The sequence below is a fragment of the Coregonus lavaretus genome (genome assembly GCF_964263955.1).
Source record: "Coregonus lavaretus genome assembly, contig: HAP1_SCAFFOLD_603, whole genome shotgun sequence".
Classification (NCBI taxonomy): Eukaryota; Metazoa; Chordata; class Actinopteri; order Salmoniformes; family Salmonidae; genus Coregonus; species Coregonus lavaretus.
Window position 1 is genome coordinate 16,957 of NW_028162937.1, and position 13,827 is coordinate 30,783.

At 44.6% G+C, this 13,827-nt stretch overlaps 1 protein-coding gene and 1 long non-coding RNA gene across 6 annotated transcripts; both read left to right on the forward strand.

Annotated features, from left to right (window-relative positions):
• Positions 1–9,719: 9,719 nt before the first annotated feature.
• Positions 9,720–11,214, forward strand: LOC311118664 (uncharacterized protein; the record flags this gene model as incomplete). The annotated part of the gene is made up of 4 exons (XM_084193454.1): positions 9,720–9,768; positions 9,874–10,494; positions 10,732–10,797; positions 10,921–11,214. 4 exons carry the CDS (start codon positions 9,720–9,722, stop codon positions 11,127–11,129), a joined length of 945 nt encoding a protein of 314 aa, XP_084049580.1. The 3' UTR covers positions 11,130–11,214.
• Positions 11,215–11,470: 256 nt separating this feature from the next.
• Positions 11,471–13,336, forward strand: LOC311118662. Of its 5 annotated transcripts, none has more exons than XR_014611829.1 (3): positions 11,471–11,501; positions 13,026–13,115; positions 13,236–13,336. It is a non-coding gene; the product is annotated as an uncharacterized lncRNA (long non-coding RNA). The 5 variants fall into 5 exon arrangements; XR_014611830.1 differs by lacking the exon at positions 11,471–11,501 and adding an exon at positions 11,529–11,766; XR_014611831.1 differs by lacking the exon at positions 11,471–11,501 and adding an exon at positions 11,844–12,577.
• Positions 13,337–13,827: the final 491 nt, after the last annotated feature.

A 13,827-nucleotide genomic window follows, 5' to 3' on the forward strand; every position in this document is an offset into this window, starting at 1 on the left:
AAGCCTGGGAATACCATGTGCTGTAAGCTTTTTGTTCCACTAGAGAGTGCTCTTGTGTCATGGAGCAACTGCCTTTTATTTATCACCCTAATAATATCATGTATTTTTATTGGACTAAATGCAGTTTGTATGTACTGTCCTAACCTGATCAAATTAAATAATAGACAGTGCATTTTCCTGAAAATATAGGCAGTACATTCAGCCTTTGTTTTTCGTCTGTTCATTATGTTGCATGGAAATATGAATCATTGATAAAAAAAATTCATGTCTTTATATAGTGTACCAAGAGTTTTTCCTGCGCTTACCGCAGTACCGTCCTTAATATGCCTGATCTCGTCAGATTTTGGAAGCTAAGCAGGATCGGGCCTGGTTAGTACTTGGATGGGAGACTGCCTGGGAATACCAGGTGCTGCAAGCTTTTTGTTCCACTAGAGAGTGCTCTTGTGTCATGGAGCAACTGCCTTTTATTTATCACCATAATAATATTATGTATTTTATTGGACTAAATGCAGTTTGTATGTGCTGCCCTGCCCTGCCCTGATCAATTTAAATAATAGACAGTGCGTTTCCCTCAAAATATATGTGTCATGGAGCAACTTCCTTTTATTTATCACCCTAATAATATCATGTATTTTTATTGGACTAAATGCAGTTTGTATGTGCTGCCCTGCTCTGATCAATTTAAATAATAGACAGTGTGTTTCCCTCAAAATATAGGCAGTACATTCAGTCTTTGTTTTTAGTCGGTTCATTAAGTTGCATGGAAATTCGAATCACTGGTAAATTTTGTTCATGTCTTTATATAGTGAACCAAGAGTTGTTCACTCGCTTACGGACATACCAGACTGAATACACCCGATGTCGTCTGATCTCGGAAGCTAAACAGGATTGGGCCTGGTTAGTACTTGGATGGGAGACCGCCTGGGAATACCATGTGCTGTAAATTTTTTGTTCCACTAGAGAGTGCTCTTGTGTCATGGAGCAACTGCCTTTTATTTATCACCCTATTAATATCATGAATTTTTATTGGACTAAATGCAGTTTTATTTGCTGCCCTGCCCTGCCCTGATCAATTTAAATAATAGACAGTGCGTTTCCCTCAAAATATATGTGTCATGGAGCAACTGCCTTTTATTTATCACCCTAATAATATCATGTATTTTTATTGGACTAAATGCAGTTTGTATGTGCTGCCCTGCCCTGGTCAAATTAAATAATAGACAAAGCGTTTCCCTCAAAATATAGGCAGCACATTCAGCCGTTGTTTTTAGTCGGTTCATTAAGTTTCACGGAAATTCGAATCACTGGTAAATTTTGTTCATGTCTTTATATATTGTACCAAGAGTAGTTCCTTCGCTTACGGCCATACCATCCTGAATATGCCTGATCTCGTCTGATCTTGGAAGCTAAGCAGGATTGGGCCTGGTTAGAACTTGGATGGGACACTGCCTGGGAAACCGTCTGGGAATATCAGGTGCTGAAAGCTTTTTGTTCGACTAGAGAGTGCTCTTGTGTCATGGAGCAACTGCCTTTTATTTATCACCCTAATAATATCCTGTATTTTTATTGGACTAAATGCAGTTTGTATGTGCTGCCCTGCCCTGATCAATTTAAATAATAGACAGTGCGTTTCCCTCAAAATATATGTCTCATAGAGCAACTGCCTTTTATTTATCACCCTAATAATATCATGTATTTTTATTGGACTAAATGCAGTTTGTATGTGCTGTCCTAATCTGATCAAATTAAATAATAGACAGTGCGTTTCCCTGAAAATATAGGCAGTACATTCAGCCTTTGTTTTTAGTTGGTTCATTAAGTTGCATGGAAATACGATTCACTGATACATTTTGTTTATGTCTTTATATAGTGTACCAAGAGTTGCTTCTGCGCTTACGGCCATACCAGCCTGAATATGCCTGATCTCGGAAGCTAAGCATGATCGGGCCTTGTTAGTACTTGGATGGGAGACCGCCTGGGAATACCAGGTGCTGTAAGCTTTTTGTTCCACTAGAGAGTACTCTTGTGTCATGGAGCAACTGCCTTTTACATTTTACATTTACATTTTTAGTCATTTAGCAGACGCTCTTATCCAGAGCGACTTACAGTTAGTGAATAAATATATATTTTTTTTATACTGGCCCCCCGTGGGAATCAAACCCACAACCCTGGCGTTGCAAACACCATGCTCTATCAACAGAGCTACATCCCTGCCGGCCATTCCCTCCCCTACCCTGGACGACGCTGGGACAATTGTGCGCCGCCCATGAGTCTCCCGGTCGCGGCCGGCTGCGACAGAGCCTGGATACGAACCAGGATCTCTAGTGGCACAGTTAGCACTGCGATGCAGTGCCTTAGACCACTGCGCCATGTAATTGTATTGGACTAAATGCAGTTTGTATGTGCTGCCCTGCCCTGCCCTGATCAAATTAAATAATGGTCAGTGCGTTTCCCTCAAAATACATGTATCATGGAGCAACTGCCTTTTATTTATCACCCTAATAATATCATGTATTTTTATTTGACTAAATGCAGTTTGTATGTGCTGCCCTGCCCTGGTCAAATTAAATAATAGACAAAGCGTTTCCCTCAAAATATAGGCAGTACATTCAGCCTTTGTTATTAGTCGGTTCATTAAGATGCACGGAAATTCGAATCGCTGGTAAATTTTGTTAATGTCTTTATATAGTGTACCAAGAGTTGTTTACTCGCTTACGGCCATACCAGCCTGAATACACCAGATCTCGTCTGATCTCGGAACCTACGCAGGATTGGGCCTGGTTAGTACTTGGATTGGAGACCTCCTGGGAATACCAGGTGCTGTAAGCTTTTTGTTCCACTAGAAAGTGCTCTTGTGTCATGGAGCAACTGCCTTTTATTTATCACCCTAATAATATCATGTATTTTTATTGGACTAAATGCAGTTTGTATGTGCTGCCCTGGTCAAATTAAATAACAGACAAAGCGTTTCCCTCAAAATGTAGGCAGTACATTCAGCCTTTGTTTTTAGTCGGTTCATTAAGATGCACGGAAATTCGAATCACTGGTAAATTTTGTTCATGTCTTTATATAGTGTACCAAGAGTTGTTCACTTGCTTACGGCCATACATTTACATTACATTTACGTCATTTAGCAGACACTATTATCCAGAGCGACATACAAATTGGTGCATTCACCCTATAGCCAGTGTGATAACCACTTTACAATTATTATTATTATTATTATTATTTTTTTTTTAAATTTGGGGGGGGGGGGGGTTGAAGGATTACTTTATCCTATCCCAGGTATTCCTTAAAGATGTGGGGTTTCAAATGTCTCCGGAAGGTGGTGAGTGACACCGCTGTCCTGGCGTCGTGAGGGAGCTTGTTCCACCATTGGGGTGCCAGAGCAGCGAACAGTTTTGACTGGGCTGAGCAGGAACTATGCTTCCGCAGAGGAAGGGGAGCCAGCAGGCCAGAGGTGGATGAACGCAATGCCCTCGTTTGGGTGTAGGGACTGATCAGAGCCTGAATGTACGGAGGTGCCGTTCCCCTCACAGCTCCATAGGCAAGCACCATGGTCTTGTAACAGATGCGAGCTTCAACTGGAAGCCAGTGGAGTGTGCGGAGGAGCGGGGTGACGTGAGAGAACTTGGGAAGGTTGAACACCAGACGGGCTGCGGCATTCTGGATGAGTTGTAGGGGTTTAATGGCACAGGCAGGGAGCCCAGCCAAATGCGAGTTGCAGTAATCCAGACGGGAGATGACAAGTGCCTGGATTAGGACCTGTGCCGCTTCCTGTGTAAGGCAGGGTCGTACTCTCCGAATGTTGTAGAGCATGAACCTGCAGGATCGGGTCACCTCCTTGATGTTAGCGGAGAACGACAGGGTGTTGTCCAGGGTCACGCCAAGGCTCTTCGCACTCTGGGAGGAGGACACAACGGAGTTGTCAACCGTGATGGCGAGATCATGGAACGGGCATTCCTTCCCCGGGAGGAAGAGCAGCTCCGTCTTGCCAGGGTTCAGCTTGAGGTGGTGATCCGTCATCCATACTGATATGTCTGCCAGACATGCAGAGATGCGATTCGCCACCTGGTTATCAGAAGGGGGAAAGGAGAAGATTAGTTGTGTATCGTCAGCGTAGCAATGATAGGAGAGGCCATGTGAGGATATGACAGAGCCAAGTGACTTGGTGTATAGGGAGAATAGGAGAGGGCCTAGAACTGAGCCCTGGGGGACACCAGTGGTGAGAGCACGTGGTGCGGAGACAGCTTCTCACCACGCAACTTGGTAGGAGCGACCGGTCAGGTAGGACGCAATCCAGGAGTGAGCCGCACCGGAGATACCCAGCTCGGAGAGTGTGGAGAGGAGGATCTGATGGTTCACAGTATCAAAGGCAGCAGACAGGTCTAGAAGGACAAGAGCAGAGGAGAGAGAGTTAGCTTTAGCAATGCGGAGAGCCTCCGTGACACAGAGAAGAGCAGTCTCAGTTGAATGACCAGTCCTGAAACCTGACTGGTTTGGATCAAGAAGGTCATTCTGAGAGAGAAAGCAAGAGAGTTGGCTAAAGATGGCACGCTCAATAGTTTTGGAAAGAAAAGAAAGAAGGGATACTGGTCTGTAGTTGTTGACATCAGTGGGATCGAGTGTTGGTTTTTTGAGAAGGGGTGCAACTCTCGCTCTCTTGAAGACGGAAGGGACATAGCCAGCGGTCAAGGATGAGTTGATCAGCGAGGTGAGGTAGGGGAGAAGGTCACCGGAGATGGTCTGGAGAAGAGAGGAGGGGATGGGGTCAAGCGGGCAGGTTGTTGGGCGTCCTGCAGTCACAAGTCGCAAAATTTTATCTGGAGAGAGAGGGGAGAAAGAAGTCAAAGCATAGGGTAGGGCAGTGTGAGCAGGACCAGCAGTGTCATTAGACTTAACAAACGAGGATCGGATGTCGTCAACCTTCTTTTCAAAGTGGTTGACGAAGTCATCCACAGAGAGGGAGGAGGGGGGGTGGTGGGGGGGAGGATTCAACAGTGAGGAGAATGTGGCAAAGAGCTTCCTAGGGTTAGAGGCAGATGCTTGAAATTTAGAGTGGTAGAAAGTGGCCTTAGCAGCAGAAACAGATATAGAAAATGTAGAGAGGAGGGAGTGAAAAGATGCCAGGTCGGCAGGGAGTTTAGTTTTCTTCCATTTCCGCTCAGCTGCCCGGAGCTCTGTTCTGTGAGCTCGCAATGAGTCATCAAGCCACGGAGCTGGAGGGGAGGACCGAGCCGGCCGGGAGGATAGGGGACACAGGGAGTCAAAGGATGCAGAAAGGGAGGAGAGGACGGTTGAGGAGGCAGAATCAGGAGATTGGAGGGAGAAGGATTGAGCAGAGGGAAGAGATGATAGGATGGAAGAGGAGAGAGTAGTGGGAGAGAGAGAGCGAAGGTTGCGGCGGCGCATTACCATCTGTGTAGGGGCAGAGTGAGTAGTGTTGGAGGAGAGCGAGAGAGAAAAGGATACAAAGTAGTGGTCGGAGACATGGAGGGGAGTTGCAGTGAGATTAGTAGAAGAGCAGCATCTAGTAAAGATGAAGTCAAGCGTATTGCCTGCCTTGTGAGTAGGGGGGGACGGTGAGAGGGTGAGGTCAAAAGAGGAGAGGATTGGAAAGAAGGAGGCAGAGAGAAATGAGTCAAATGTAGACGTAGGGAGGTTGAAATCCCCCAAAACTGTGAGGGGTGAGCCATCCTCAGGAAAGCAACTTATCAAGGCGTCAAGCTCATTGATGAACTCTCCAAGGAAACCTGGAGGGCGATAGATGACAAGGATATTAAGCTTAAATGGGCTAGTGACTGTGACAGCGTGGAATTGAAATGAGGAGATAGACAGATGGGTTAGGGGAAAAATTGAGAATGACCACTTGGGAGGGATGAGGATTCCTGTGCCACCACCCCTCTGACCAGATGCTCTCGGGGTATGCGAGAACACATGGTCAGACGAGGAGAGAGCAGTAGGAGTAGCAGTGTTTTCAGTGGTAATCCATGTTTCCGTCAGCGCCAGGAAGTCGAGGGACTGGAGGGTAGCATAGGCTGGGATGAAGTCAGCCTTGTTGGCAGCAGAACGGCAGTTCCAGAGGCTGCCTTAGACCTGGAACTCCAGGTGTGTGGTGCGTGCAGGGACCACCAGGTTAGAGAGGCAGCAGCCATGCGGTGTGAGGCGTTTGTGTAGCCTGTGCGGAGAGGAGAGAACAGGGATAGGCAGAGGCATAGTTGACAGGCTGTAGCAGATGGCTACAATAATGCAGAGGAGATCGGAATGAAATTAACTAAACATCTGGGAAAGGAGAGAGCAGGGCCTCCCTCACCAAAAAACTCCCAAATATAACTCTCCCAACTTCCACCTCAGAAACTATAATTGTTTCAGTGAACCACCCGAATAAAACTCTCCCAACTTCCACTTTAGAAATTAGAATTGTTGTAAACTACAGCGGTTCAATGTTTCAAGGAATAGACTCAACTTACTTTATTCAGCTAGCTAACAATGACGCCATAGCTAACTAGCATGCTAGCATCCAATAACACACAGTTTAGCACCAATACTTGGTTACAACAAACTACCAATAGTGTGTTAACACACTAAACAGATAATTTGTGTCCGTGTCTAGTTCTTTCATAACGCAGCAATAATTAAACGTTGGCTAGCTAGCACAAAGATATTGTATTTAGCTACTACAGTACAGCTAGCTGGTAGTGTTGGCTAGCTAGCAATGGCTGCTGTGTTGACTGAATACACCCGATCTCATCTGATCTCGGAAGGTAAGCAGGATTGTGCCTGGTTAGTACTTGGATGGGAGACCGCCTGGGAATACCAGGTGCTGTAAGCTTTTTGTTCCACTAGAGAGTGCTCTTGTGTCATGGAGCAACTGCCTTTTATTTATCACCCTAATAATATCCTGTATTTTTATTGGACTAAATGCAGTTTGTATGTGCTGTCCTAACCTGATCAAATTAAATAATAGACAGTGCGTTTCCCTAAAAATATAGGCAGTACATTCAGCCTTTGTTTTTTGTCTGTTCATTAACTTGCATGGAAATACGAATCACTGATACATTTTGTTTATTTCTTTATATAGTGTACCAAGAGTTGTTCCTGCGCTTACGGCCATACCATCCTGAATATGCCTGATTTCGTCCGATCTCGGAAGCTAAGCAGGATCTGGCCTGGTTAGTATTTGTATTGGAGACCGCCTGGGAATACCAGGTGCTGTAAGCTTTTTGTTCCACTAGAGAGTGCTCTTGTGTCATGGAGCAACTGCCTTTTATTTATCACCCTAATAATATCATGTCTTTTATTGGACTAAATGCAGTTTGTATGTGCTGCCCTGCCCTGCCCTGATCAAATTAAATAATGGTCAGTGCGTTTCCCTCAAAATACATGTATCATGGAGCAACTGCCTTTTATTTATCACCCTAATAATATCATGTATTTTTATTTGACTAAATGCAGTTTGTATGTGCTGCCCTGCCCTGGTCAAATTAAATAATAGACAAAGCGTTTCCCTCAAAATATAGGCAGTACATTCAGCCTTTGTTATTAGTCGGTTCATTAAGATGCACGGAAATTCGAATCGCTGGTAAATTTTGTTAATGTCTTTATATAGTGTACCAAGAGTTGTTTACTCGCTTACGGCCATACCAGCCTGAATACACCAGATCTCGTCTGATCTCGGAACCTACGCAGGATTGGGCCTGGTTAGTACTTGGATTGGAGACCTCCTGGGAATACCAGGTGCTGTAAGCTTTTTGTTCCACTAGAAAGTGCTCTTGTGTCATGGAGCAACTGCCTTTTATTTATCACCCTAATAATATCATGTATTTTATTGGACTAAATGCAGTTTGTATGTGCTGCCCTGTCATGCCCTGATCAAATTAAATAATAGTCAGTGCGTTTCCCTCAAAATACATGTATCATGGAGCAACTGCCTTTTATTTATCACCCTAATAATATCCTGTATTTTTATTGGACTAAATACAGTTTGTATGTGCTGCCCTGCCCTGGTCAATTTAAATAATAGACAGTGCGTTTCCCTCAAAATATAGGCAGTACATTCAGCCTTTGTTTTTAGTCGGTTCATTAAGTTACACGGAAATTCGAATCGATGGTAAATTTTGTTAATGTCTTTATATAGTGTACTAGGAGTTGTACCTGCGCTTACGGCCATACCATCCTGAATATGCCTGATCTCGTCTGATCTCGGAAGCAAAGCAGGATTGGGCCTGGTTAGTACTTGGATAGGAGACCGCCTGGGAATAACAGGTGCTGTAAGCTTTTTGTTCCACTCACCTTTCAATGCCTTAGCTTTGAAATGTAAATGTTTATACATATTCAGATTGAGTTATCTTTAGTAAGCAATGGAGTGAGGTGGACATGTTCCATGCCATGGAGGACTGCGGGGCAGGGATGGCTATCCGCCAGGCTGCCAAGGTTAGGCATCTTTTGTTTTTAGGAGATTACCATATGTATGTGAATTTTATCTGCTAGTAACAGTTTTCTTTTCTTATCTACCAAGGTGCATGGTGTACCTCGGCAGACCCTGGCGGACAGGCTGAGCGGCCGGGTGACCCATGGTTGTCGCAGTGGACCACCCACATTGCTTGCACCAGAGGATGAAAAGTCTCTGGTGCAGTACTGTATCTACTGCGCCAGCCATGGGTTCCCCTTCACCAGACAGAGGCTGATGAAATACGCAGACAAAATCCGCAGGTATTTGGTGTTCTATGTGTTTATGTATGTAGAATGCTGGACTGACTGTTATCAATGTGTGTGATGTAAATGTGGATGTGTATGGTGATGCCAAAACAAACATTTTCATCCTGGATGGACAATTATATATTCTATTCTATTGTAGGTTTCGGCACCCAGGGGAAACAATCCCACCACTGGGGAAGAGGTGGTGGGAAATGTTCAGGAGGAGGCACAAGAACCTAAGCATGAGGAGGCCGGACACCCTGGACAGGGGGAGAGCTGAGTGTGCCACACGTCCGACGATGGACACCTTCTTCACTTCTTATGAGAAGCACTTGGAGGAGAGTGGGTTGAGGGAGAAACCCAGACAAATCTATAACTGCGATGAGTCTGGGTTTCGTAGCGACCAGAGCAGGCACAAAGTGCTGGCTCCCCGGGGCGCAAAACACGTGTACCAGCAGGCTCCGGGGACCAAGGAGCACATCACAGTGCTGGCCTGCTTCAATGCAACTGGGGAGGACATCCCCCCGTTTATCATCTACCCCAAGTGTTTCCCCGGTGGCCACTACACACTGGGAGGCCCCCCCCAAGCCTTGTATGGACGGTCAAGCAGTGGCTACATTGACGGGGACCTGTTCAGGAAGTGGTTTCAGCACTTCATTAAGTATGCAGTGAAAGAGCGCCCTCTCCTTCTCCTCTTTGATGGGCACAAGAGCCACATGGACCCGGAAGTGCTCGCGGTGGCACTAAGGGAAGGGGTTATACTTCTTTGTCTTCCACCACACTGCACCCATGTCCTGCAGCCGCTGGACGTGGCATACTTTGGCCCTTTAAAGGCTGAGTTCTCCAAGGTAGCTGGAGACCTTAGCCATTTTGACCACTCCTACATGGTAAACAAATCAGAATTTGCCAGAGTATTCCGCTACCCGTACCAGCGATGCAAGGACATGCGCTATGTGGTGGAAGGGTTTAAGAAGTGTGGCCTCTTCCCTTTTGACCCTTCAGCCATTGATGGGTCCCGTTTAATGCCGTCTCGGACCCTACCGGGTCCCAACACCGCCTCTACTGGAACCAGTAGCAATGTGCCATCCATCAGCACCTCCTCCCCAGCGACCACAGGAGGACCCTCAGCCCCTGCCCCAGTCCCAGCCGCTGCTCCAGTCCTATCCCTCGCTCTAGAAGAGCACCCCCTAATAGAGGGTGGGCTGATAGCGAAGAACCTGGGGCACATCCTTACTGTCCTGAAGTATCGGCTGGACCGATACAGAAGACTCCCTGTGGTCGCCACATGCCTCACCGGGGAGGAATACACGCGCCAGTGGCAGGAGAGGGGTGAGAAGGAGAGGGCCGAGGCAGAGGAGAAAGAGCGTCGGGCAGCCCTCAGAACACAGAGGGCACAGGAGAGGGCTGCCATGGATGAGACCATTGACGCCATCGCCTCTGCTGGACCCCCTGCTGGAACCACTCCTGACAGCTGCATCACCACTGCCAGTGCCTCCCAGTGTGCAACACCTGTAGGAGCCGCCGGAGTCCCCAGCTGCAGAAGAAGGCCACATGCCTACTCCCCCGGCCACACCATCGTCGGCCCCTCAACCCCACCATTACAAACACCAGCTCCTCCAAGCCATCGTCGGCGGTTTTGTCCACCACCACCACGATGCACACCACCCCCCATGTCTGTCACCACCAACACGGCCTCCTCTGGACCAACTGCCTCCTCCGTCTCCCCTGGTCACACCACCATAGCAGCCTCGTCTGATGTCCCTGCCCCCCGAAATTTGAATACCACCACCTCCACAGGTAAACACATGTTAAAATTACGAAAAAATGACTGTTTGTTATCTGTTTTATAAAACAGCAATGTAAAAAAAAAATATATATATATCTTTATATATCTACAGTAAATAGCACCAGCCCTCAAGTCATCTCTGCCTCCTCCAAAACCTCTGCAGCTTCCTCCAGAGGTATTGATGTAAAAAAGTTGAAAAGGGTTTTCATGCAACATGCTCTCTAACACCACTTTTTCTCAAACTGCAGCACAGAAAAGGAAGAGAAAAGCTACACCGGTCACATCTGTCACACCACCCATGGCACCACTCTCAGGTACTTCATAATCTGTTTTTCTCGCTCTCTCAGTTGTATCAATTACTATTGTTGTTGAAGAACTTCTACATTTTACAAAACCATATTAATCAATTTGTATTATTATTTAATTTTTTATAAAAGAAGACACCACCTGCTGTGCTCGCTGCGGGGAGCGTGATCCGCCTGCAAGCTCCTCTCAGGAGTGTAGATCCGAGGTGCCATGGGTGTGCTGTGACTTTTGCCAGCACTGGTTCCACTGCAGGTGTGTGCAGTGGGATCCAGAGGTAGCGGTGGAGCTGGATTTTTATTGTGATTTTTGTGACAATATAGGGATGGAGGTCGAGATTTAATTGTTTGTTTTGTTTGTGTTCATATGAAATTATTTATTTGTTCAAAAAAATAAATGTCTAAAATATAATATATATATTTATTGAACCCATCTTGTGTATTTCTTCCTTTACTTTCCAAGTGCACCTCTGCAACACAAACTCCAACAGTGTTTTCATTGTTTTATGTTAATGCACATAACTGAAATTAAAGTGTATTTGATGTAAATTATTAATACTCATATTTCATTTGGTTACAACACTGAATATGTTGGTGAAGAACCATTTTTTATGAGTCCACAAGAGGGCGCACCGGGCTACGCAATGAAAAGTTGACAGGCAAGTCATTATTTTTTACCTGGAGACAACTAGTCAACTATCTAGTAAACACTTCGGGTACGTGGTTGGTGTCTCTTTTTTCAACAAAATTAAACGGATATATCTTGTAATTGAACAAAATAGTAAGGTGGCCAATAACTGGGGGCCGTATGCCGATAATACGGGACGTATTTTTTTGCTAAACAGCTTATCAAAAGCTGACAACAGTAGTATTTCCAATGAAATGTCAAACTTGCTAATTGCTAACCCGTTAGCTAACATTTTTACGACACCAATAATCACAAAACATTGAAGGCTTGATCACAAGATAACACTGTTGAAGGTAATATATTTCTTAAACGCTGTTGAATATGCCGATAAGACGGGATTCTACGCTATACTTATTTACTGCTAGCTAAGGGTTAGCGTGCTAGCTAAGGGTTAGCGTGCTAGCGATGCTAACGATGCTAGCTATGTTGGCAAGCTAGCTAATAAGTTTAGCATAATTGGTAAACATGTCTTTGATTCAGAATACATCAATACACTGTGGTTAACCCAATGTTACATGCATTGGAAAATAAAATTGCTAGTGTAACTTGAATTGGTTTACAAGCTAGCTAGAAAAGCCAGTTCCTTTTCATCTGTTTTGTCAAGCTATAAGCCTGCATGTGTGCTAAAATATTTAATTAAATCCCCTCATTAAATTAATATATTTAAGTTGCATCAGTTTTTTATAGCCCTTTCTTACCCAAATACCATTTTTTCCGTTGGAATAATTTGGATGAAAATAAGAAATATGTGAAAGAAAATAAGAAATAAGTGACCAGATTTTGTTATTGAAAACCCTGGACATTCACTTCTTTAAAAAATAAATATATATACAGACATTGCCAGATTCTTTAACCAAATCCCTATTTCCTACACTAATTTTTTAAGATCGAAAACAAAATGGAAGATAAGAGTCCAGGAACCTACAAAGCAACCATTCCAGTCTGACAGCTGATTATTACATAATGCGGAGCTGTAGTAAACTGGGACATGCCGGGCATATCCAACTCGGCACTAAGGGTGGAGGGGGGTGCACAGACGCAGGGTGGCCGCTAGGTGGGTGACTCAAAGCGGTGTGCTCGTCATGCTTCGACATGTCAAGGGAGGTTAGTAATCTGGCTTCAGCCCTACACCGGCGTCAACAGCCGGAGCAATGCTAGCCCTGACATGTCTTTCCGAGCCTATTTAAATCCCGGGGAGACGGGGAAGTGGTTCCTACTGCTAGCCCTACACCGGCGTCAACAGCCGGAGCAATGCTAGCCCTGACATGTCTTTCCGAGCCTATTTAAATCCCGGGGAAACGGGGAAGTGGTTCCTACTGCTAGCATCCGAGCTGAAGCACTTTATGTACAGAATATGAAGGGTGTATTATAGAGATGTGTGTGTGTGTGTATAAGGGACGTCTACTCTTTAGTACTTCTATTTATTTAGATAGGTAAGCTTGTTTCTGTCTTCCAAAGCTTGTCTTGACGTGTATGTAATTGTATACTTTTATAAGGCATTGCATGTTAACTTTGACATTTTAAATGTATTTTTTGCTCTACTCTTCAACAGGTGAAAGACAGAATGGCAGAGAATTGTGAGAGAATGTCAGAATGGCATAGAACTGGTTCCCAAATAAATACGTTGGACAATGAGAAACTTGTAAGTATTAACTTAAATAGCTCTCCCTCTCTCTCTCTATCACACATTTTACATCATATTTGTTTACAATGACATTGAATCTAAAATAACGTTTTTGTTTTATGCGCTATTTTTTCCCAGGTACGACCAAAAGAGAAACTGCACATCTTATTACAGCAGGCAGGTGCAGACAAAGACGTTTTCACCATGAAAGAGGTATGAAGTGACTTGACAGCTGGCTGTCTTTGTTGCCTGTACCCTGCTGATATAGAAACCACACGTCTTTGGCTCAACTTTAGTTAATCAACTTATTGTTTGCGTGAAGCAGACAGATGAAAACCGTTAAGACCCTCAATGGACATTATATCCCAGACTTTTCAGTTTCCATAATATTTTCTAGTCTCATATTTTAATTAAGTTAAATATTTGATGTTGTGAATTTCCAATTGCAGTATATCTTAGTTTACTCCTAGAATAGTGGATATTAGTTCATTTCTAAGGAAGGAATAGTTACACTTCATGTGTTGTTAGCAGCCAAACTACTGGTATAGAAGTTGTGTAGGTGTTGCCTCTGGATTCTTCTCCACATAGTTAGATTTACACTAGTTTCACTATTGGTTGTCGCTTTCATCAACTAAGTACTACATACAGTAGATGCTCTCAAAAAATATAAAGGCTTTTGTCTTGGTTCTGTTGTTTTTCCTGTTGATATACTGTTTTACCTACTTTAGTT